General features: G+C 42.9%; 2 protein-coding genes across 3 annotated transcripts; one reads left to right on the top strand and one right to left on the bottom strand.

The window, feature by feature from the left end:
* Window positions 1-209: 209 nt before the first annotated feature.
* Window positions 210-13,183, top strand: tasorb (transcription activation suppressor b). Of its 2 annotated transcripts, none has more exons than XM_023401834.2 (23): window positions 210-613; window positions 2,228-2,373; window positions 2,688-2,780; window positions 2,892-2,964; window positions 3,464-3,555; window positions 3,655-3,789; window positions 3,889-4,013; window positions 4,141-4,172; window positions 4,493-4,598; window positions 4,861-4,964; window positions 5,251-5,360; window positions 5,871-5,943; window positions 6,066-6,140; window positions 6,371-7,213; window positions 7,693-8,003; window positions 8,091-8,193; window positions 8,301-9,148; window positions 9,787-9,909; window positions 10,232-10,391; window positions 10,486-10,594; window positions 10,706-10,884; window positions 11,037-11,171; window positions 11,413-13,183. In XM_023401834.2, the coding sequence occupies exons 1-23, from the start codon at window positions 310-312 to the stop codon at window positions 12,660-12,662; spliced, it is 5,529 nt and encodes a 1,842-aa protein (XP_023257602.1). In that variant the 5' UTR covers window positions 210-309; the 3' UTR covers window positions 12,663-13,183. The 2 variants fall into 2 exon arrangements, with proteins under 2 accessions (XP_023257602.1, XP_023257601.1); XM_023401833.2 differs by having other exon boundaries at window positions 11,410-13,183.
* A 3,109-nt stretch (window positions 13,184-16,292) lies between these two features.
* LOC111651780 (amphoterin-induced protein 3) lies at window positions 16,293-22,064 on the bottom strand. The gene has a single exon (XM_023401829.2). The coding sequence runs from the start codon at window positions 22,028-22,030 to the stop codon at window positions 20,648-20,650; it is 1,383 nt and encodes a 460-aa protein (XP_023257597.1). The 5' UTR covers window positions 22,031-22,064; the 3' UTR covers window positions 16,293-20,647.
* Between the last annotated feature and the right edge of the window lie 4,002 nt (window positions 22,065-26,066).

Raw genomic sequence — 26,066 nt, 5'->3', positions numbered from 1 at the left:
GTAAAAATAATATGTTAAATATAGAGTAATGATACACAATCAGGGCATTTTACATGACTGCATCCTACATCAATGTCACATCCTATGGTCACATCCCATCACTACATCAGTTCAGTATCTGTCTCCGCCGCTGGGTGGCGCGGATTCTCTCGTATGTAAACATAGTGACGGCAGCGTTTTGCAGTGGTGGAGAAGAACGTGTACGTCATTTTCACAATGGCGGAGGCTGGGTGAGGAGGAGAGTGTGTGTGAAGCGGCGCCGTAATCGTTACAGCTACATTGCCCGTAAGACGTGCACGGTGCCCGAAAATGGCCCTGAACCCCAGCGCGGTGGGGAAAAAGGACACAGAATGTACCGAGACGGGCGAACTCCACCCCGACGGTGGCGAACCCCAGAAGAATTCAGCCGCCACCTCGGCCACAGCCAACCAAAATGGCGATCAGGCTGGATGTGGAGACAGTGTAATGCCCGAACAAGAAGCCCCTGAACGGCGGAGGAGCGCGCAGACGGACGCCCGGAGCTTTAGCAGCTCTCCCTTGACGGGCCAGAGACCGAACGAAGAGCTGCCACGGAGAAATTTTCAAATTCCGAGGAAGATAAGAGAACGGAAAGGTGGTGCCATATCGCTGCTATTTTGAACAGTGCCTGCACTGTCTTTCATAATTCTGCTGCTGCATGTTGCTAGCCTGCTAACTAGCTGGCTGGTCTGGCTAGTTTGATAGAGTTTAACAAAATGTTCACCGATATTTTAGGTTTGCGTTAGATCAGCATCATGTGGTGTAAGCACACGGATAGTCTCGATGGATCTAGTGTGAGTTGTTTTAGCAGACACAGCTATGGTAGCTGGGCTCAGGTATCCAAGTTACCAGTGAGCAGCAGGCAACTACGTTGCTGTGAAGGCGCCTGAAAGCGGCACTTTTGAGGACTGCCCGTTTGAAAGCACACCTTGTTCGCTTTCTTCACCTTTTTATGGGTCCGTGGTCTGGTTGAATAATGCTGCTGGAGTTATGTTTGTGTAGCAGCCATCACTTGACAACATGTGGGTGTCTCATTGACCTCAGTGAAGGGCATGGATTTCTCCACCCCACCCGTCTATGTGAAACGTTTTCACTATACCATGACATTTTTAATGCCATCTAAGTAGGGCTGCCCACCCCTTGTCCCAGCTCGATGTCACTGGTATTACAGAGCACATCACTTCAGTACCCCACAGCATAACCCCATGAACCCTCCTGCACTTGCCCCCTTCTTTCAGAGTGATAAAAGTACCCTTAGCAAAGTGCTGAATGCACAGTGGTTGTCACAAAGTATGCTATTAAACATTAGTTATATGTGTATATAAGCAAAGTTGAGATGAAGTCGTTGGATTTATCACTTTGAGCCTTTTATAAGCAGCTGTGCTTGCAGTATGTGGCCAGCTTTACCACCAGCAGGTTGCAAATGTAATGTATAAAATGTCTAATACATTCCGTTGTTATGCTGTTAAGTTGGAAACTCAACAGCTGTGAGACGGGCTTGGCTGTGCGTGCAGTCTGTTGGCCTGTCTCCAGTCTTCATCCTTTTGTCTCACGTGAGAGATGTTTACTTTGCGTTTCCCCACAACTTGAGGCTGGTGATGGCCTATCCAGGTAGCCTGTCATGGTGGTTTCACTTCTTTGCATGTGTTTTGATTGACATGATAAACCTGATGTAAATAAAGGCAGATGCAAGGCTTGGTCACCTGTACAGCGGTTAGTTGATGCAAGGGACTCCTGGTTGCTGTTGTTGATCAGTGTTTTTCCAATCCTAAAAACTTGTCCTTTCCCAAAGAACATTTCAGTCACCTGCTGGGATGAGCTGGCTGTAGCAGATGAGAAATAAGTTTGGCACAGAATGCTGCTGGTACATTGCAACTTCACTGAACTGTAAACACACTGTAATTTTCTTGCCTGCAAGCACTTAGTTCACATCACTTCCTCCTGTACCTGATGTCTTTTATACAAGAGTATGTGACTCAGATGTTGAGGTAGGCAAATTCTGAACGCAGGACATGTGTATCATCTTTCTGTGAAAGAAAAGACCATATATTGTAGACTTGCTATCTTTATGCCAAAGTACCTTATAAATGAGGGAAGAGCTTGATGATCAGTCCGACGTGGCTGTCTGCTACAAGTTAACTTTGCACATGCGCACAAGTTTTTGCTGCAGATACTATATACTAATCCACTGTTTCACCTCTGTGTGCAGGCTTGTACCAGTTTCTGCCCCCCGACAGCCGGGAGTTTGAGGACCTTGTGAAGATTATCTCCTCGTTTTACTTGGACGCATCATCGCGAGGAACCTTCTCCTACTGCAAGGCCCGGCTCATTCACAATGAGCTGCTGGAGAAAGAGGTTGGTCATTGTCTTCATATACACCACAGTGTCAGCATGAGCTCTTTCAGTTGCTCCCTTTTTATTCAGGGAATCTTTTTGTAGGTTGAAACAAAATATAGCAAAATCATAATTAGCTGTCATCACGTCTGCTCTTGTAGCTCATGTGAAAAGAAAAGAAAAGAGCACACGCTGAGGGCAGGCTGTAGTAAAATAGTTTCAGCAAGTGGTCTTCCAATTTACACATCCTACCACCTTCATGCATGTAAGTGCTAAGACTTTGTGAGGTCCAGACTGCTGTATCTCATTCACTATTTACTCCCTTTGTGTGCCAGTTCATCGAGAAGCGGCGAGAGATGAAGCAGGAGGGGCGGACCGAACAAGAACTGACAGAGTCGTACTGCTTCCTTTATCCGGACAAATCCAAGGTTAGCCTGTCTGCAAAGCCTTACTCAACTCACATTGAAGATGATGGACAAGTTATGAAGCAGGATTTTTTAACATGAATCTGAGCTTTGTTTGTTCTCTTGTGTGTCTAGCTCCAGTGGATATGCGAGAAGGGTCTGTCTGTTGGACACTCCAGGATTACTACACTAGGAAATCCGTCAGTGGGTAAGTTGGTCTCTTGCATGTTGCTGTTGAATTCAGAGTAGACTCTGAATAGACGTAGATTGAAGGATGTTTTTTTTGATTACTGCTGTCATGATGATGCTTTGAGTTTTGCCAGCCTGATTACTTTCCTCTTCTTCATGGGATCAAATTTGAAACTACTAAAGTCTTTCTTATGTATCTGCATCTGAGGATGTTTGATTAGTATTTCTACCTGAAGAAATTACAGCTGAAGCCAGCACCAGCATGGCTTATCAACAGCCGAGAATGGCTCTGACTATGCAACATTATATGAGTTAAATGTTTTTTTTCACAGCTGAATGCCTACTCAAGGAAAAAACACTTTATCTGGATTGTTTCTCGAAAATATCATCAACAATTAACTAGTAATTGACAATCTTTCCTGATTTGATTTTAAGAGTGTGGATATCACACCTAAATGCTTTTTGATGAAGTATAATCTTGGTGCTTTTCCTCTAATTCAGCTATTTTGTCATTGTAGGTGTTTATCTCTCCAAATATTCAGATTTGTTACAAATCAATCCTTTTGAAGTGGGCTCGTTTGGAGACATGATCGTTTTTAAAGTTATGAGGGTATGGCTACCATTTTATTTTATTTATTTCATTCTGTGATATTGACAGATTTTTGATTCTCGTGGGACTTGAATCCAGCTTGTCTGTTTTGTCTTTCAGGGCCGAATAAAGCACATCCATGAGAACATGCCTAAGAATGCAATGGAGCCCACACCCAAGTTCGACTGTCACTTATCCAAAAGTGCCAATAGGGTTACGTCTTTGCTGTCTTACAGGGCTTTCGAGCTCACACAGGTAAACACTGGATCTATTTAATTCACACATGGTATTTTATAAACAATAAGTAATGTTTTTAAGTTCTATAGTTTCTTTGTCTCTCTCGTTGTCTTTTAGCAATATTTTTTTGAGTTTGCATTCGATGAAATCAAGCCACGGCCCAGGCACATCTGCCCCTACGCTGTGGTTTCCTTTCAGTACAAAGGCAAGGAGGCTGCTGCAGCTCCTATGACTGCACACAGGTACGTATTCCTGCAGGAAATGGTGAAACCCAACAAGCATTTTCAGGCGGTTGATGATGTTGGCAAGACATACATCTCTGCTGTGTTTTCTGTTTATAAACAGGCTTTTTGTTTCTCTCCTTAACAGGTTTAACACTATTTCCCCTGAAGGAAGTAGAGGTAAAACACATTTTAATCTCATATATTTAATAGACATGTAAAAAAAAAACAAAAAAGAAGTTTCTGTGTGTTAAATTAGTGTCATGTCTGTGTAAACTGGAATGTGTATAAAGGCAATCAGTAACGCAATGTTACTTCTTTAGCTCGACTTTGACTAGCATGCTCACAGCTAGTCAGTTAAAGAAGAGGCTGCACCCCCAAAATGATCCAAATCAGATTCAACTAGTGCAAACAAAATTCTAAAGAAGAGTATATGTCACAAAGTGTTATGAGCCATCCTTTCATCTGACCTTTGACTTGTGCTGTCGATGATTTTGCAGGGAAGAACTGCTACACTGTGTGGAGTGGTCCACTAGTCAACAAGGGCCAGGAGTTATTCCCAATCTGTTTACGATCCTCCTCGCGCCCCTACCTTCCTTTCAAACTGTGAGTAAACCTCAAGTCTCTCACACCATTCTGTGTAACTCCAGAAAACATCCGCAGTGCTACCAGAATTTCTTCTGTTAATCATTAAAGACCCTTTTTGCCACAAAAGACTTTTTACGTGCTGAACTATCACACTACACATATTATGTAGGTGAGGAGAGGATATTTAGAATCCACTTGTGCAATATACAAATTTTTTTTTTTTTCCTCCAAATTTGTTTGTGATTTGCTCTCTGATAAATCTCCACGTGCTCTCCTGCAGGCCTGAAAAGCTGGAGGTGAGTCGGGGCATGCAGCTAGAGCAGGTGAAGAGAAAGATTCCCTCTGTGCTCTTTTCTTGGGACACCTACAGAATATCACGGGAAGGTCAGTCCAGACCACACGTGTATGTCTCATAATAAAATGGTAGAAATATGCCCTGGGCATGTGGGCGGTAATGCATTACTTCAATTTCTAAAGCTGTTCTAAATGCATATGATGCATTATGCATTACAAAAACAGCCAACTCCAAATCCATTGAAGTTATGAACAAGTGTTTGCATTATTTCAGATATAAGCTAGCATAGAGAAAATAAAATCTATAAATTTCATTATAAATAAACATGAGTTGTCGGTCCACTTTGTATTCCAACTTGCTGTTCTCTGTCCGTAGTGATGAAGTGTGGGATGTTCTGCAGCCTGTTTGATGTGGTGGATGGAAAAGGCAAACCGACCAGCGGCAGCCTGGCAGCGCTGGTCAACAAACTGGAGAGGGACAGGATGGTGAGTCACCCTGTACCTCTTACCTACCAGGTTATCATGCATGAAATTCCCATAAAGATACTGAATCAGTGCACTGAATCACAGTTTGTCAACAGAATAAAAGATTCAGTGTGCCCAGTAGTCAAGCAAAAAGCTTTTCTTTGGATGCTTCTTGTTGCAAAATCTGAGAAAGCTCTCAGAGAAGGACAAGAACAAAAGCCAAGTTTGTTAGTGTTGCATCATTCGGTGTCATTAAGGTAGATTTTGTTCCATGAACAGTTAGTTTTCCTCTTTAAGAACAAAGTGGTGTAGGGAAAACATTCTGTGGTACTGTTTCTTTATTATATTTTTTAGTAGCTATAAACAAATAACCTGGCAATATAGTACCAAGTGCACAGAAACAGTAAATGCAGCCTGTCAAGCAGTACACTGAAACTATCAGTTTCATCATCAGATCATCAGATCACTCACGTGATCTGATGATGATTCACCCTGGTGTTTCTGACTGTAGTGTCTCCTCTCCTTATTCAGGTGCTGGTGAAGTCCCTGTTTGACAGGGGCTTCCTTTTCCTGTTGTCCTCAGCTCAGATGGTTGAGACCAAAGGTACCAAGATGCTTTTTCCTTTCCTTTCCTCTCATAATTCCCCTGTTGTGTCAGTTGAACACCTACTTGTTGCCTCTGGTGAGGTTCAGCTTTAAAAAAAAAAGTTGCTGTTTGTTTTCTAGAGCGGCGGGGGCGGGCTGAAAAGAATCTGCAAGCATTATTCATCTTTCAGGAGTCAAGGATGGTTGTTAAGTATTGTGAGTATTATTTGATATCTGTCCATCCTTTTTCTGACCGAGCTTCATTTCCGGAATCTGCAAGAAACTTCCAACTAGAACTTGGGAAAAATAATCAAAAACAGAGTTGAGAAGCATCCATGTCATAACCACGACTCCTGTTTACGCTTTTATTAAGCACCTGCATCTAAACACATATTACTTATTGTGCTAATAGACATCTTGACACTGACTTGTGTCCTCCATTTCAGCATCCAGACTGTTTGAGCCAGAGCCGCTAACAGTGGAGCCCCAGCCTGCTATCCTGTCCTCAATGGAGCCCTTCGTCCCTGCTCTGCACTATGCCTTGTTCAAGCTGCGTCCCAACCCAGGCAAGGACCTGAGCTCTGGGGTGGAGCGGCAGGCCACCGATTACCTAACGCGGATGGATTCAGGCACGGTGCGACCGTTCATCCTACCTGACTACAAATATAACGTGGACGATCGGACCAACCCTCTCCCAGTACCCAGACCCAAATTTAACATGGATGCCGTGCTGCGTTCTTATGTTCACAACCCTGCCAACTATATGTTACCTCTGAACAAGGCAAAGGACATCATTGAAAGAATACGGAACCCTGTACCCATACCCGCACCTGCGCCAGCCCCAGTGGAATACAGCCCTGTTTCTGACTGGGGCGGCTCGGACAGGGGCTCAGACAGGGCAGAGAGACCCGCAGAAAGATTACCCCAAGAGCGGCCACCTTCAGAGAGGCCAGCCCAGGAGAAACCAACGCCAGACAGCAGCAGAAGGAGGCCGGGGCCGGCTCATTCAAATGGAGCCCAGCCGCAGCACAAACCCCACAACGAGTCCCAGCCTCAGCCCCAGAGGTTACGACTGTCCCAGAATGAGTATGATAAAGACAAGATGAAACAGCTGCTAAAGCTGATTCAGCTCCATAAGAAAGCACTAATAAAGGACCCTGGGAAGGAACGGGGAGAGGACGGGGCCTGGGATGCCAACAATCTGAAGAGGAAGTTTGAGGGAGACGAGAGGGGAGGCATCAACAAACACCAACGCACAGATCCACTGAGCAATGGGGAACCCAGTCGAGGTGAGGCGTGCTGCAGCTGTCTGTGTAGCTTGATTTTAGATAGTGTTATTTCATTTTTGTTTTTTGAGGATTTCCACCTACCGCCCTGAAAGTCGATTCATCTGAAAGAATGATTATTACATAACAGAGTCTGATTGGTTCTCATTAATTCAGTGGCTAAAACACATAAAAAAACCACATTGCTGCCCATTTGCACTATATTATCAATTGTAGTGCATTGCTTTACACCAAAATTAAATTAAATTCTCATATGATAACATTTTTAAACACTTACATGCCAAGATTCTCGCAGTTTTATTGCTAAACCAGGGAGCGGTTCGTATTCCTGGCTTTCAGTCTGAACCTTGAACAATTTTTTAACTTAAAAAAATTTGCAACACATATCTTTTTTCATGGTCCCTGTGCAATACACACAATCTTAGCTCTAGCTTTTAAAGAGCTAAATGCATCAAATTAATTGTGTGTGTTTGTCCTGCTAGGGGCCCAAGCAGGTGAGATGGGAGATGAAGGTGTTCAGAGCGACAATCTGACAGCAGTAATGGAAAGCATGGGCATCTATGACACTGATCTCAGGGCCCGTGGCAACGCCAACTCCTCAGCGGTCAACGAGACCCAGCGTCTCCTCAAGATCCTCCTGGCCACTCTCAACAAAGCTGTGGCTCAAGGTTCAATGTCTGTGCAGTCGAACCACGGTGAACCGTCGACGGGTTCTGGCAGGGGGGAGCCCTCTTTCCCCGACCCAGATCTTAAGAAACAAAATGAGCCAGCATCACAAACAAACTACACAGAGGTGAGATGTAAACAGGGTTGTTATTTTGGAATATTTTACCATGTATTCATAGACCTGAAAATAACTACTGGTGTTTTATCTGTTCAGGAGGACATGGACTGTAGCCCCGGTAGCCCATTCAGCACAGGCTCTCCATCAGAGCAAGCTCACACCTCAGATAACCCGAGCTGGGTTCTACCAGTCAATGAAGGTACCTCAAAGCAGTCAGTTCACTTCGCAAGACTCTCACTTGCAGGTATATTTAGATGTAGTTCACAAGGCATCACTGTGACAAGTTTCCTGTCTGCTTTTCTTCAGACAAAGCGCAACCTTTTCCTGAGCCGGAGCCGGAGCCAGAGGCTGCGATAGTGGCAGAAAGTCACCCAGAGCCGAAGACGCCTGCAGTCGTGGAAGTCAAAAAGGCGGCTGCAACGCCCACGTTACCAGTCTTGGAGGAGGTCCCCTTCAGGCCCTCCATTAGCCTGGATACCATACTCAACCAGGAAATTCATAGCCTCACTTCTGACATTAAAAACATCATGCAGACGCACCACATCTGCTATACCTCGCAGCTACCACCACGGTTGCCTCCACACCACTGCTGGCTGCCCAACAGCTGCTTTTCAAACTTTGTCGTACCCTACGTCTCCCCTGTCCCCTTTCAGGGGCATGTCAAAGCACTGTGTGAGAAGATGGACAAGTTGATCCCAGACCCACCTGCTCCCTCCAAGGTCACTTCCCCACCTCCCCCAATGACAACGTCTAATCTTACAACACCATCCCCCGCCCCCATCCAGACTTCCAAAACTAAAACGGAGCCCTCCCCGTCGAAGAGTACCACCTCCTCTCAGAGTGGTAAAGTGGGCTTTGTCAAAGACTCTGCATCCACAAAGGTTAAAACAGAATCTGCATCAACAGAGTTGGGGGGAGAGATATATTCTCCCTCTCAAGTCACACCAGGCTCCCCAGAAGGAAACTCCCAAAACCCAGGATCTGCTTCTGGGAGTGGGTCAGGCTTGCTTGCTGGCAGCCTCATTGGTCAGCTGAAGCCTGAGGTGTTCAGCAGCCTGGTAGAGATCTTTAAGGACGTCACCAAGAATACAGTGAAATTCTACATCTACTCTGGAGACGAGGGAGAGGAGAGCAGTGTTTGCAAGGAGATAAAGGTACAATGCGAGGTTTCATTGTGGCCTTGAAAGTAGAGATTGTTACAATTAGTTATTTAGTTTATAATATGCCAGAAAAATGTCTTTTGTATGCTCCCTAAAACCTAAATGATGCCTCAATTGCTTGTTTTATCTAATCAAAAGCCAAAGCAAAAACCCAGAGATGATGTTATTTTATATAAAATAAAAAAAAAGTCACATTTTAGAAACTGGAGCTGGTGATTTTATTTGATAAGTTACTTGATTACTGTAAATTGTTTAAACACTACTTCAAAGTGTTGTTATTACTGCCCATTTTACATAGTTTTGCATCCATTTTCTTTCATGTTCTTGATCTGTAGACTTATTCTGGATCATGTTCTCTTCCTTTTTTTTCTTTCTTTCTTTTTTTTTTTTATTGGAGCCAGAGAGCCTTCACAGTTTTCTGCAGTAGTGCATTTCACAGACACACACAAGAGAACATAGTTCGACAGTGGGAAAAGTGAAAGGCTACACTAGCTCCCCTTTGTCACTATGTTTTTCATGTCTCAGTACTCAGCACTTTCATTATCTGTCAGTCAGTCAGCACTCGTGTAAGAGAGGAGGACACATTCATCTGTCTGTCTCTAACAATTACGTCTCTCCTGTCTGGCACAAAGGAGTACTTGAAAAGTCTTGGCAACAGCGAGTGCAGCCCGCAGACGTTTCTGGAAAACAGCGGTAGTTTAGATAAGCTCCTCATCATCATTCAGAACGAGGACATCGCTGCACATGTGCACAAGGTAAGATCACCTCCTGTCACCCTCTGCTTCACAGTCTCACCTCCAATCTGTAGCTCAGGTGATTCGGCACCAGCTGAGCCAGGCAGCGATCAAACTGAAATAATGGCATCTTAATTGAATTTTTACATCTGCTGCCAAGACTTTTTTTTTTTTTTTTTCCATCTGGTTGCTGAGTTTAATTATTTTAATTGACTGTGTTATTTGCATGATGTGTCAGGATGTATATATGACATGAAAACACAATTTATTTTCTTATATGAACAAATTTTGAACACAAAAAGTAGTAAAAGTTTGTAAAAATGTAAAACTTTTGACCCGGCAGATCCCAGCTCTGGTGTCCTTGAAGAAGTTGCCTTCAGTGAGTTTCGCTGGAGTGGACACACTCGACGATGTCAAGAACCACACTTATAATGAGCTCTTTGTGTCTGGAGGCTTCATGGTGTCTGACGAGTTTGTCCTAAACCCCGACCTTATCACACAGGGTAAGTTTTACTTTTCTTTGAGGGAGCTGTGTGAGGTCATGGAAATATCAGCTGGACGGGATCATTCAGAGCTTGTGTTGCTTGTTCTGTCCAGATCGTTTGCAGGGGCTGCTGAATTTCTTGGAGGAGCAGAGCACCCCTGAACACCCCTGGCAGTGGAAGGTGCACTGCAAGTCCCAGAAGAAGCTAAAAGAGCTGGGGAGGTCAGTATCTCAGCAAATAGGAATAATCCCCTCAAAATGATCTTTAGCCATATTGGAGTGTGAAGAAACATCTCGACACCGTATACATCTACTTCTGCTTTTCTCTTAAAGGTTAAACACCAATGCCATGGGGCTGCTGAACCTTCTGACGGCCTATCAGAAGAAGCACCTAGTGGAGTTCCTCCCTTATCACGAGTGTGACACGCAGTCTCGCCAGGCTCCAGATCTGGAATGTTTGATCAAACTCCAAGCTCAGCACACGCAGCAGCGGCACCTTATCTTCCTCACAGGTATCTTCATCAAGCAAAAAAAAAAAAAAAAACATCTTTATATGTCACTGTTGAGATGCTTGTGTGAGATGTATTTTCCTCCATGCTTTCTAGTTAAATATACATGATTAAAATGATATAAAAGTGTTTGTTCTTGTAATGTGTTTTTACAGAGAGGCCATTTGAGATGTTCCTACAGTACTCCAGAAATGGAATAGTGATAGCGAGCATTGACGATGTCATGAGCGGTTTCCACAGTCTGATTGGCTCCATAAATCAGAATGAGCTTCCAACACCGCCCTCTACTGGTGGGTAGCATCAACAGCAGCACTAAACAGTACACTGGATTTCGTGTCATTTTGCTGTGGTATAATTGCGTTGCTAAATCGCCTTTGGTTCTATACAGTTATTTCGCCAGTTAAAGACATCTGTACTATCAGCAGTTTTTTTTTTAAACACATTTGATGCATCTCTAACATATCTGCTGATAATATCTTCCTCTCTGCTTTTCCATTTTTCTCTCTCTGCCCTCTCCTGCTCTCTCAGTAGTGAATGATGAGTGTGTGGAAGAAGAGGACATGTCATTAGACTCTGATGATGGTGAACCACCCACTATAGCAAATCCCTTAGAGCAGAACTCGGAAGTTGAGAAGGAGAAGCCTCCGCAGCCGCCCCCACCCGATAAGGAGGAGTTTCGTCCTCCGCTCCCAGACCATCAGGTCACACCTGAGAGAACTCCAACATTGTCTGAATACAGCGCTTTCAAAACGGCCATCTCTCAGTTCAAAGCCACCAACCAGATAGGCATAGGCTCTTCAGACATTGGCAGCTTGTCGCCAGGAGGGTTTCCTGTCAATCCCCACCAGAGCTTCCTGTGTCCTTCGGCCTCGTGGTCATCCTACACTGGCTCCTCTAGCTATGCGGCCTCCCCAGCCTATCCAGCCTCACCCTGCAGCAGCACCCAGGAACAGGAGTATCGCCCCCCAGCTACAGCTTCTGTCACGCACCCAACTCCCCCCGTCATGGCCACACCAGGACCTTTAGCCAACCTGGCTTCCCTTCCCATGGAGGTCAAACCTCCCCCTCCACCTCACCTCATGATGCTGGGCCACACATATGGCTCGGACACTGGTGGAGTTGGGGCTACTGGGAAGTCTCCACTCACCACCTCCCTCCCTTACACAGACCATAGTGACACAGCCCAGCCAGGTTACATGGCTGGCATTCCTAAAAATGCTAGTGGAACTCCCACGCAACACGACAGGACACTCAGTGGACCAGGGGAGGGTATATGGAGCACTGCAGGGACCAGCACTTGCGAGACTGGCAGTGGCCAGGGTGTGGTCACATCTGGTCTATTAGACCCCAGTGGGCTCCCTAAGACTGGGGAAACCCTTGGAGGCAGCACCCCTGGTAGTCAAGGGGGCAGGACTCAGGTGAATTGCGCTGACAACCTTGGACCATCTGTGGGCATTTCCACAGTGGCCACCAGGGGGGGCTCAGTAGTCAGACCTAAGCTGCCTCCGCATCCAATGTGTGGTGTGGGTTATGGTAGTATAGGTGGCATCCCTGGACAGATGGACCATGGGCCTATGCGGGGTGCTATGGGTCCTGGTTCTTTAGGGAACTATCGAGGGAGAGGAATCCCACCAGGACTTTGGCCTCGGCCAGGACGAGGACATGAACGGGGGGATGGGACCGGAGGTGGACCCTGCTCTTGGGGTTACCCAGCAGGCAGGGGTGGAGCACAGGATTACTACTCGGACTACACATATTCTCACAATTATGCCCCGGAATAGACAATCATGATCAAATGGGAAACACAGACGCCATACTCCAGAGACTATTAGAGCTGGCTGAATGTATATATTTCCTTGTCATAAACACATTGATTTGAATCAGTAAATAAGGATCCTGGTTTTCTACATTAATAAAAATTGATACAGGCAGTGCCGAGTGTCCTACTGTCGTGTAAACTGTATGTACACTCTTTCCATGTGAGCTATTTGAGACCCTGTTCAAACCACTATATTTATATTTGCCAACAAATGTTAATGGCCTTCCAACTTCTCGGAATTTATCATCTTATTTCTGTTTGTCCCGGTTTTGAAACGGTTTGTGAACAAGGGGAAAGGCTGATATTTTTTTAAGGAAAAAAAAAAAAAACTAGTGAATTAAATTTCACTTTTGCTGTTGGTTTTCTTTTTTTATTTTACATATTTGGTTGTCCTAAATTCTATTAAAATAAAACATTTCAAATCTTGTTTGTGTGACAGGTTTGATGACAGTGTCAAGCAAACCATTAAAAATATAAATCCCAGCTGTCTTACTGTCCTTTCACTCAAACTCTACTTTTCATTCAGCTACCTACAATCTGTATGTTCAGTAAGAAGATGGATAACTTGGATGACCCCAAATAACGGTAAAGTGAATGATATGGAAAACATCAAAAAATGCCTAAAATTAAATGATGAAATTAAAATATTCTCATGAATCGACAGGTGAGATTTATCCAGGTGTGTTGGTGCTCATGAACACTACTTCACAAGTATACTACAAAAAACCTATTCAGTACTTTTTGGAAAATGTTATTTCCTGACCATGACAGAAGGCACAGAGCTCTGCAGTAGAAATCAGTTAAATCTATTTTCTCCAGCAGTGTAATCTGTGTGTGGAGAGCAGTTTGCAGCAAATGCAGCACTCAAAACCCACTGAGACTCCACGCTGATGCCACTGGCCATCCAACTGAACCACTACTGAAAGAATCATTCGGAGAGTTGATGTCCTCTCTGTGTGGGTTTATTGTGTTGATTCATTATCTGAGTGAAGGTTCAGGTGGTGGAGAGAAACACCAGAGGGCGCCGTTTCCTCTGGATTTGGAAAATAGGTTAACACTTTATCTCCAGAGCCCCATTCCAGTTGTGCGATAGTTATGTCATGGTGACTTTGGAAACTGTGAAAATATGTTATTCCCATTAAATCAATTGGAGCAAAGATCCGTCACACAAACCCTTATTTTTCCAGGAGAGGCTTACTGAGCAAGAATGTTTTGTTCCAGCAACACCCTACTCCACACTTAGATTTACTCCTGGAAGCTGCCCACCACAAATACTGTCTTGGCAGCTCCACTAGAGGAGTTTTGTTGGTTGTATGTATCGTTTAAGGGATTGTCAGAGTCGTTAATATAATACAAATAAAAAAAAATAAAAATAGAGACAATACATAATTGAGGTATGTTACGTATATTCTTTGTATATTTTGTAAAAAATAATGTGACTAAGTGCTGCAGAAGTCAATTAGTAGATGAGTCAGTTACCAGAAAATTAATTGACAACTACTTGGATAAGTCATTATTCCTATAAAAGGCCTATTATTTCATGGCTCCAGCGTCTAAAATGTAACGATATGATGGTTTTCCTTGTATTATTTTGATAATTTTAATTTCTTTTTAATGATTTTGAAAACTGTTGGTTGTACAAACAAGCATTGCAAAGGGGTCACTTTGGGCTCTTGGGAATTATGATGGGTATTTCTCAGTATTCTCTGATTTCTACAAACCAAAAAATCTAAAGAAAAATCATGATGAAATGAAATTCATAACAACAAAAAAATAAATAAAAATACTGGCATACATATATTATGAAATTAGCTCCATCTCAACCAAGTGCGATATTAAAATGCATGCGTAATAACAATCAAATGATAAATACTATTTTATCAGTCACAAGGGCCATTTTGCTGCCTTGAGTAGCCTACTCTTCCTTTTTACACTTAGGGAACATTTTCCATACTTTTTTATTTTTAATTTCCTTTTTTTTTTTTTTTTTTTTTTTTTAATTTTTACAGTGTGGTCTTAGTACTTTTGAACAAATAAATACATAAATAAATAAATAAATAAATAAAGTGAACCGGTGTTTGTACCGGTGTTTGTAGATGTTTTGGTCATATCCAGGCACCGGAAACAAGCAGTAACCACAACATGGACCTTTCACCTTACAGGTTGATGAGGCTAACCTGTAAGCACACCGCGTTGTCCAGCAGCTACGAAGCAACACCGATGAATGTAAATCCAATGCTCACTCTCCTTTTCAGCTCTGTTTTGCTCTCCACTGACCCCGACGGAAATACATGTCTCTTTAGCGTTTAGCGGCTAAATGCTCCACTGTGTTCACCAGTTAGCTTAGCCGCTAAATTCGTCAGTAGCCGGTAACACGTGTAGCACCATCAACTCAATATTTGACACCAAATCACGTTGTCTGTGATATTCTTGCAGAGGTTTATTTGGTGCCTTTGTAGTGAACAATTGCGGGTAGTGATGAAAAGTTTGAGAACTCTAGCTCAAAGATTCAGTGAGTTACAGGTGTTGAAGCAAAAAGTGTTAAAACATCACCTGGTCTCCCTTATCAGTCACGAGCCATTTTTCTGCAGAACCAGTACGCTTACTTTTGATACTTGAAGTACATTTTGATGAATGGAGGAATGTTTACATTGTATTGTTTCATATCATTGAGTAGAACTGTATTGTAATTTGTCACTTTATACACTTCTGGTTAGTTTAATAGTAAAGCACTGCATCATATTTTATACATCCCTAGTATGTTTTTCATGTATAATCTTAATCTGACAAGTAACTCGTAAAAAAAACTGTAAAATAAGTGTAGTGGAGTAAAAGTATAATATTTCCCTCCGAAATGTAGTGAAATGTAGTGAAAGGTATAAATTAACACAAAATGAAGCATTGAATGAAGAAGACAGAAGAGGTGAAGAACAAGTACTTCAGAATTAAATACTTGAGTAAAAGCACTGCGGTGCATCACTCAACTGTTGGTATCTTTACTTGAATAATTCTTCCACCATGCACTGAATACAAAAGACCACTCTCAGCACAGACACATTGTCATTTGATTTCAGTTAGACGCACACAACAATGGAAGTGACTGTATTTGCACAGAAACAGGACCTGATCCAGTAATGTTTTAGGAGGCTATATCAGCAGCTTATATCTGCAAACAACATGGTGATACTATAATCTGAGTCTACAGCCATGCTGGTGGCTCTGTGAGGCTGTACTTTGACACAGCAGTGCTTTGAGCTAAATGCTAATGTCAGCATACTAAACTTTGCTAATTAGCACTAAACACAAAGTTCAGCTGAGACTGATGGGAATAACATTAGTTTCTAGGGTAATTGTTCATAGATCAAATAAAAATTTTGACCTGATGATGGCGCTAGATGAAAAGTCAGCATATCACCAAAGTTATTACAATTGGATGTGTGTACCTGATTTCATGGTAATCCATCCAATAGTTGTTGAGACTTTTAACTAAAAACACATGACAACCTAATGGTGGTGCTGAGGAAAAAGTCAGGCGATCACCAAAGTTAGTAAGTTTCAACCTTTTGGGGAGCATGAATGTCTGTACAAAATTTTATAGCAATCCATTTAATAGAGATATTTCAGTCTGGACCAAAGTGCTACCAAACGACGGGCCAACATTGACATCCCTAGAGCCATGCCGTCGGTATAGCTGAAAAATAGTATCATAAAGTACATTGAGTATCACTAACACTATAAGACATTGAAGATAGGGTACCCATACTGTCTCTGACAGTAAAGGTCTTTTTAATAGAAATAATAAAGCCATATTTCATCAAAGTTCATTGTTGTCTTTTTAGTGGACAAATGTGACAGATAATAACAAGGGTAGCACCATTACAACATAATACAATAAAGCCAGTGGAAGAATTGACACAGGCTGAACACTAAGGAGGAATAAAAAGACAAGAGGATATTGTAGAAATGTGCTTACGAGCCACAGTATAAAACTTAAAATACTTTGAATAATTGTGCTTGTCAAATCTTATAATATCAACTAAATTGTACTTACACAAAACGGCCCCAGAGAGACACAGAGAGAGCCAGGAGACTGCTCCCTGATCTAATGGCTTAGATCAGGTTGTATCGCTGCATATGCTCATTTGTTTGTTTGCAGTGAAGTGTGAAAGATCTGTACATTTGGTTAATGATGCATTCATGTGCAATGTTCCCCACAGTGAGCTGACTGAGACCAGAATCCCGTTGAATATCCAGCTGCATTGAAAACACAGGCCTGCGTTCATCTTCAGGGGAGAGGTATGATAAACAGCCTGTTGTCTTCTGTGCAGCAGGCCACATTTATTTTAATCTTTTTCGGGAAGCAACCATCCTATCTGCTAGAAAGATCTACACAATACAGTTTACAGTATATGTGTGTGTTTCTCAAGCACATATTCCAAGTTAAGTGTCCAGTTAGAATGAAATAAGGGTTTTAGTTGATTTGGGGACACTGGGCCTCCACTGAGCTTGTGTGTGTGTGTGGCGTCTGTGTATGTGTCTGCCACCGCTGGATGCCTCCACTCCTGCCTGATGACTGTTTTGACAGTTCAGTAATAGCCCCTGTTGACAGGCAAGGCAGCCCTCCACAAATGAAAGCAATTCAACTTGTGCTATTCAGAGTAAAATTCCCCTTTCACAGTAATTAGATTCTTGAATAAGATGATTTTGAATCCCTGGGAGCCCAGCTGAATTAGGGAAAACAATTAATCTGGAAAGGGAAGTGCATGCTTTAATTGAAGCCTGATGGAGTGTTTTGCTTTCGAGAAGGGCAGCTTTTCAAGCATCAAGGGGTCCTTCCTTTACGTCTGGGTGTTTTGTTTGAGTGTGTCAGGGTAAAATGCAGAAAGCAGAATGAGTGAGCCATATAAGCTTGCACCTTTCTCTGTAGACTGGAAATTCTGATGTTTCAAAATGCAGTTAGTAGGATTATATGTCCATTCGTAAATGTCACATGTGACACATTAATTTGAATGCAACCCCTATAGTGTATTGCATTAAAGCTACATAGCATATTGCAGGCTACCACAAATGCTACGGTGTCATGATTATCGGATTAGCACGGCTTTGCTCACTTGTGCCCTTATCCATTTTTATTTTTTTTCACTAGCTTAGTTCACGTTGGAAGCGCAAGCAAAGGGGCAAGTTGATAGTGAATGGTAAGAGCGCCACCTGCTGCATTACTTTGACCGGTTTGATGCGCTTACAGACAAAAATTTTGAATTCAAACAGGTCATGACAGTTCAAACACCCTATTTCACACACAATCTTTTCACAAGTTCAGACAACGCTTGTAAAGTGACAGGCCTAACAGCTACATATGAAACAGGGAATACTGTAATGCTCCTAATTTCAGCAAGCACAATCTGTCTGTTAACTACCTCCTCGTGTTTCACATAAGCAGGAATATATGTTGCAACAATTTGATGGAGCAAAATGCCGATTTATGGTGTGCTTTTTAAACCTATATCTATTATTTCGAAATGCACTGCTGAGGCCTCCCATTGTTGGTAAAGTACTTGCTGTCACAAGGTTAAAATAAAATGCTGGATGCCAGGATCCTAACTTCACTCATTCTAACTGACATGCTGCCTACACTGAGGGTGATTCCTAAATCTGCGATGTGCTTACATAACCAGGGTCACCTGTGGACCCTCTGTGAATCAGTAAGCCCTTCATCAAATGCTCACATCCTGTCCTCTGTTTTTTAACCCATCTGCTAATCATATCAGAAACAATAAATCCCAACCCAGCTGCGTGTGCTGTGTCAGGGAGCGCAACCAGATTAGAGGGATTTAAAAACACTGAAATCGACAAAGCACCTGTTTTTATATCCTTGTGGTAATCTCCTAAAACCTAGCCCCAACTCATCACACCATGTAATGTCTTTGAAAAACAACAGATCATGACAGACACCGATAGATGTTACATCACACGGGTACATGGCGACACGTTACGTAACCTTTGTTCAGTAATTTAAATGTTGTTTACGATTGGGAAAACATTTTAAACTTTGCTAAATATAAAAAAGTCGATGGTAGTATGATTAAACAGAGTGCATTACAATACTGTGGTCTCTTAGTCTAATGGATTTTGTTTAATCCCTGAGAGTTTAATAGTGATGAAAGTCCGTCAAAGAGCTCGTCTGTCCCAGTTACATGCACGGTTGCACATTTGACTGTAGATTTTCCACCTTTTTTTTCTCTGTGAATTTACATCCAAGTTGCACAACAACATTTTTCTCCTTGGGGTTGAAAGGAGTCAAATTTTAATTTGGATTTAGAACTAATCAAAGGCCCCCTGCTCTAATGACATGCTTTCCTTTTGTGAGATGTGCGGTTACTGACAACTTGTCTTTGACATTATATGCAGGATTACATCTAATCCTATTCAATCTCAATGCAATCCTTAGTCCCACGAGTGTGTGCATTCAGATTAAGCTACAATCTCAAAACATTATGGATGCTTGGACTTTGAGAAATTGATTTTTTTTTTCTTTTGAGGCTACAGTTTGTTTCATCAGGTTTTGAGCATCTCTTTTATCCCCGACCACCATATGCTCTCTTTCGTCTTTAATGTTGTCGACATGTTCTCATCCCACACACTTATGTTTTTTCGTGGCAAAGCATGCAGGTCCTTCTTCAGCATCTTTCATCTCTGTTGTTGCAGTGTGTAATTCTGTCATTTAAAGCATGCTACACTGAATTGAAAAAAAAAACCAAAACAAAGCAATACAAAGTAAGGCCCCCCTTGGGGTTTGCATCAGAACTGCTTGAAGTATTTGTCACTTCAGTTCAAATTTTGTGGTTGTGATTGTTCCGCAGTGTTCAAAGTGCTCTGCCGTGTTTGATCAAAGAGATGGTGTCTTTGAAGAGCAGTCCAATTGTTTGTTTTTGGTTTGTTGACACTCCTGATTTCTGTACTTCACTATTTGCCAGATAAGCAAAGCGCCGATAGAGAGTCATTGTTTTTCGCTGCCAGATTAATGCAACAGGTTTGTGTGAGATATGTATATGTATGATGGATCACCGCAGGATGCACCTCTGTTTTCTGCTAGATAACACTTTTAAATGTTTGCTCTAAGCTATAGCTTCTGTACAGAAACAGTCATCGCTTTTTTTTGCTGTATCTTAATTCCTCTTTTTTGTATGATAGTGGCTATAATAATTGCCTTCAAAACCAAAGCTACATTAGAGCGGGCAATAGATCTCAAGGGACTGAATTCTTTATTAGGAAAACAGTGGACAGAAGTTTTCAGGAGTTGGATAGAGTTTTAGGTTCTTCATGTTGAAACTGCATATTATAAGATATACGGTCTGTAAATTTTAGATCATTTTCAGCGCAATGCAGTGCTACTGCCACACTAATTATGGTGCACCTCAACTCAACTAAGATAGGCTGAACTTACTTCCTCCAGTCCATCACAGTCATAAGCTTTAAGCGTTTTCCGGGACTTTTAATCCTTGTTAAACACTTTGTGCGAAAAGTGAGCCAGATTCATTCTCTGATCCCGGGAGAAATATTCCCTCCTATTGCTGTACCTGAGCACACAGAGAAGTTATTAGCTGATTTTTAGGGCTGATAATGGCTCTACTATGATTTTGCAGTGTCAGTACACTGACTGTAATAAACCGAAGTTGAAACTTTCATTTTGACTACTGGGCCAGATGACAGAGAAGAGCAGAATTGGAACAGGAGATATTGCTTTTTTTTTTTTTTCGGGAGGCCTTTTAACTGCAGCTGACAGTCAGGAAAGAGACATTATGTTCTTTTTTTCCCTTTGCAGCGTTAACACTCACTTTCTAATAACATCGCGAGGCTAATTGCTGAGTAAGGAGTTTTGATTTGTCCCAAGGTCTTCTCTTTCCCCTGCCGAAAAATAAAGGAAAAGACACGCTACCCTCTTCAGCATCAGCTCTCACGTGTCCATTCTGTTCCTTCTTCACTTATCATCGGCTCCATGAATGCCACATGCTTATTAGTTTGGATTTTGGCCTGGTCTGTTGTGGAAGGGGAGAAAACAGAAGCTAGGGTGCTGGGGTCATAGGTCGCAATGGGGATAACGACAGGTTTGGGCTGTTTGCAGCAGCTGCAGCGACATGGAGTCAGGTAGAGATACATGAGGATGAAGACCATGGTCACCACACAGCCCAGTAACGTTGTGTAGCCGGTGTTGAATGACTCTCCTGCAGGCAGCAACACCGTCACATTCACCTCACGAGTTGCATTCAGTGCCTGTGTAATATCCACAGCTGTGCACACGTACAGACCTGAGTCATTGACCTTGGCTGCTTGGATCTCCAAGGTGCCATTAGGAAAGAGGCTAATTAGCGTGTCATTTATGCTAGCCTGGGTGATGTACCCCTTGCTGTGGGATAGCCATGTAAATGAGAGGTCTGTGCTATTCAGGGATGTTTGGCAGTCCAGGCGCACTGTGTCTCCCTGTGAGACCAACACGTTGGAGAGGAGCACGGTCACAGGCTGCGAGACGGCTTTCTCCACAGTGCAGTTTCGGAAGAAGCGGTTGTGTCGCAGGAACCGGATGGAAGCTCGTGGGTCCCCATAGATAGAGCAGGTGTGCTCATCCGTAAAGTCCTTCAGTGAGTCATAACCCCTCAGATCCCAATGCCAGAACACACTGTACATGGAGCAGTCACAGATCAGAGAGTTGTTGTGGAGATACAGCCCCCGCTGCACCAACCCCGGCAAAGCTTTCACGTCCTCCCAGGGCAGACGACTCATTCTGTTGGACGAGAGGTCGAGCATGGTCAGGAAAGGATGACTATGGTCTTGGATGGAGAAGAATGGGAAGTGTGTGATCTGGTTGAGGCTGAAGTAGGCCTTCTTTAAGCTGCTCAGACCAATCAGTGTGCTGGCCTCCACCTGAGTTATCCTGTTATTGAAGAGAAGGAGCTCCTCCAGCCTCCACAGCCCCTGGAAGTAGTGCTGCTCCACCACCTGCAGCTTGTTGGAGGATAGGTCAAGGAGCCTGAGGCCGGAGGCGTTGTGAAACACCCCATGGCCCAGAGCAGGGAGCTGATTGTGGGCCATCCTGAGGTTTTCCAGTCTTGGCATCTTGTTGAAGCTACCCGGACCCAGCCAGGACAGATGGTTGTGGCTGACGTCGAGGGTGACGGAGAAGGAGGGCAGAGAGAGCGGTAGCTTGGCCAGACCACTGGAGCTACAGCTCACTGTGTCAGATGTACAAAGGCACATGGATGGACAGGTCTGCTCAGAGAAGTGGAGGAGACAGAGCAGCACCAGGAGAGAGCCTGGATACAGTCCGGAGGTCATGTTTCTGGAAGTCGGATCCTCCCAAGTTTTCTAATCCGTGCAGCGCTCCCTGGTTAGATACAATCAGATAAGAAACACCATCTATTACAAAACCACTCTTTTTCAAATCCACCTGCTTCTTTGACTGTTCAGTAGAAATATAAGATGACTGCAAGGTTAATGCCATACAGGAAGCCTCAGTATCTATGGCAGATGAAAAATGGTTTAATGTAGAAGCAGCAAATCCCTTTTGCCTCAGCGAAATCTTTTAATTCAGCTTTTGAATCACAAATACTCACCTCAGACTATTTAGGAATGTTTGTGTGCACACAGAAATAGTACATTTTTTTTGGTGGACTAATCATTGTAGGGTTGAAGCATTTATTTTCACTGTCTGTTAATCTGTTGATTATTTGGCTTGGTTAATCAATGAATCATTTGGTCTATAAAATGTCAGTGAAAAATGTTTCGAACATTTTCTCAAAGCCCTCAAATGTCTTGCTTTGTCCAACAAACAGTCCAAAACCCTCAGATTTTTGTTTCACTATCGTTGACGACGACAAAAAATATTGTAGTGAGAAGCCAGAACCAGGGACCTCTGGCTTTTTTTTTCTCAATGATTCATATAATTTCCCAACATCAACTCATTTATTAATCTACACTGTTGCCGAGATCATTAGATCATTCTCCACTAAATAGGAAACTTTTAAACACATAGTGTTTAAAGTCATACACACAGAGGGAAATACTTCACCTGAAAAAGATGTTTCCTCTCAGTTGATATCAGCTGGCTTGAAGTTAAACATAATCAGTTCAAACAGATTTTCTGCTACTGACTTGTAAAGTCTGTATGAATTTGAAAGCAGAAAGGGGAAAAGTTCACACCACTTCCAGACAAGTGAGCAGTTTGGCTCTCCAAGTTAATCCTATTCTTCCCTCCAAAAAAGCACAAAAAAAAAAAAAAAACTCTTCCAATCCACAAATCCAAAGTAAACTGCTTAGCAAAGAAACGAGACTCCAACTTTCCTGCGCATTTCCACTTTCGCAGTTGCATCGCATCAATGAACACTCACAACCTTGCTGCCTAATCCTTATCTGCTTCTCAGATCCTCCTCCTGAGGCGCTCGAGGAACAATCGCCTCTCTCCTCAGCCAAGTTCGAGGTCTCCCTGCTGGTGTTCTCCTCGTCCCAAATGAGAGCGCCGCTCAACAAACATCCTGCAGTGCTTTGCAGTATGTAACATACAGCACAGAGCTCACTTAATCTCCCACAATCCCCTCCTCCTCCTCTGTGTCATTTAGAGACCAGCCTTGTGTCTCCCTCTCTCATCATTAAGTGATGATACTGGTGGCTGCCCTTCCATACCTCTGTTTCTCCCTCTCTCAAGAATATCAGTTTTCCCACAATGTGCTATTAATATTCTGTTCCATTAAACTTTTAGTATTTTGCTTACTAACATGTTATTAGAACCTAGGAGCCTTACTCATGAATATTACATGTGTTATCCAGTAACCTCTCACCAATAATCCCAGTGGACTGAAATTTAGCTGTGCTTACTGTACTTTTTTTCCTGTTTCGTGTGTGTGTGTGACTCTGGATGTCTTGTTTACTTATCGTTGTAAATACACCTGTTATTATTTCTAGTTCTTGAATTTGGCAAATCCTACTTCAGTGTTGAAAGTCTCTCACTCTAAAGGTTTCTTCTTACCGCTGTGCTTCCTTACATTGTTGTTTTCTATTTCAGTGGTTTTGAGTGGATAGATATTAGATGTTGCTGCCCCCCCCCACACCAATCCACACACAAACACATGCACACATTCACACACACTCGTTCTCTCTAAGTGCCTTATGCAGCACATTCCTTCCTTTCTTTCTCAGCCCCCGACATCCCTCCTTCCCCTCGGCTGTGGGTTTGACTGGATATATGCTGTCCATGCCGCTTGGTCGTGGTGGTCCTGACAGCTCTGATTTCTGTCACAGTGAATTAGCTTTGCCTCCCAGCAGCCACCTCCTCACTGCTACCCCCAACCCTCCACCTCCCCCTCCCCATAAGTGCTCGAGGCTTTGACTGACTCCCACACCCTCACTCACTCACTCACTCACTCACTCCCTCACTCCCTCACTCCCTCACTCCCTCACTCACTCACTCACTCACTCACTCACTCTGCAGAGGCACAGAGCCGGATTCCCTGTGGATTCGGGCTCGCTGGATGGGGTTCAGTTCTCAAAAGGTGGGCTAATGGGAGCAGATGTGTAGTCCACAGGAAGGTGTACGCAGGGAGCTGAGGCTGAATGTTAGGTGGAAGGCTTCAGTCTAAAATGGGTTCAGAATATTCCTCCTCTGTGTTTCTGAATAGGATTAAGGGTGAGAAAACACCATTTGGATGTATTTGTGTTGAAATGAGCAAGCTATCACCATCTTTGGCATTGTGGCATTACACACAGTCTTGTCCCAAGGCTAGTCATCAGCTTGGCTGGAACATGTAAGAAATATATACACCCACACATGTACATTTGAGATATATTAGAAAAGGATTCTAAACAGACCCTCCATGTAGGTGTTATGTTTATGTGGGCTTATATCATGGCTCAAATGGCCTCAAAGTAATTTGTCTATTTTTCTGCAAATTGAACTTTGTCCTCTTCTAAAGGAGATCTCTATCCGGATAGCTTTTTAAATATTTATGTTTCATTGATTCATTGTTTCAGGGTATTATGTAACACTCCTGTTTGTTGGATCGGCTGCTTCAATCATGTATGTAGTGTTTTTCTAAGTCCTTAATTGTAAACAGATCACATAAGCCCTATAAACCAGTATGTTCATCTGCATAAGCTGGTAATGATTCATGGTTTGGGGCGCTCAGAAGAATATGAGCATACGAGGCATTTAAATAAGGTCTACTATCGTGCCAGCATGATGTCAGCGGCTGCATTTGTTTTTAGCTACAGTATAATTGTGCGGGAAAAACATGTTCTTTCTCTCAAGCAGCCCTTGTTTTGCTGCTGTTCATAACTTCAACATTTCAGTAGCTCATTATTTTCAGTATTGAATTCCATTCTGTAAAGGATCTGTCATTTTCGAGTACAATCAATTGTCATTGTCTTCGGAGATCAGCTCAATCAAAGCATGAACAGGTAAACAAGACACACAGATAGTCGAGTTTCTGTGCAGACTTTTTCAATTAAAATGTAAGACAATGACTTTTTGCCTTTTTCTCCGGATTGCCTCTCATCATACAGTAATGGTCTGTGTAGTTTCAGCAAAATGAGGTCCTGTGGAATGTCAATATTAAGACCTTCTTCGTCTCTTCAACTCCTCTTCAACTAAGTATCGCCAACAAATCTTTCTGTTGGTCTCTGTTTGTTTGTGCATGCTCCTGTATGTGTCTGTTGTCGGACTGGACAGTGTGGCTCCAGCCTGCTGTTCTGTAAAATCCCTAATCTAATCAGTATCTTTGTATCAAGCTGCTTTGCAAATCCCACCGCCTTCTTTCGCATATATTTGATTAGACTCAGCGTATGCAAAATAGTCCTGCCCAATCAGCCAGGTTCAGAGTGGACCTCAAAGCTTAAACCCTGACCCTGATGCATCCTGCCCCCAGCAGAAAGTGATTTTCTCTTTACCATCTGCTTCAGAGAGGAAGAAGGAGAAAGGAGAGAAGAAACACACGGCAGCACAGGGAAATGTCTGCTCTTATCTTGCCCTTGAGAAGCGGTGACGCTCTCACTAAGAGTCGATAATATAAAGCTTCATATTCTCAGATGCAAGACTGCAATGTGCAGTATTTATGCTGAACATTAAAGCACAGAAATACTGGAATGCAGAAATGTATGTGAGACTTCTATTATTATTCTTCCTCTGCACTCAAAAGTAATGCTTGACTCATAAAGAATAAGTGTCGCAATTGTGTTAACAATATCTACAACAGCTTAATATCAAGTAGCAGCTTTATTCCTTCAATAACGTGCCGTAATGTGATTTGAAAGATAAAGACTAAAAAACGGACAGGAAAATAAACAATGTCGTGCTGTATGTTTGTTATTGAATAAATATTTG

The sequence above is a fragment of the Seriola lalandi genome, unplaced genomic scaffold, assembly GCF_002814215.2.
Source record: "Seriola lalandi dorsalis isolate HSWRI2012SDOR001 ecotype SW California unplaced genomic scaffold, Sedor1 jcf7180002053772, whole genome shotgun sequence".
In the NCBI taxonomy this organism is placed as follows: Eukaryota; Metazoa; Chordata; class Actinopteri; order Carangiformes; family Carangidae; genus Seriola; species Seriola lalandi.
The sequence above is the reverse complement of the archived record's forward strand: the minus strand, read 5'-3'. Positions and strand labels throughout refer to the sequence as shown.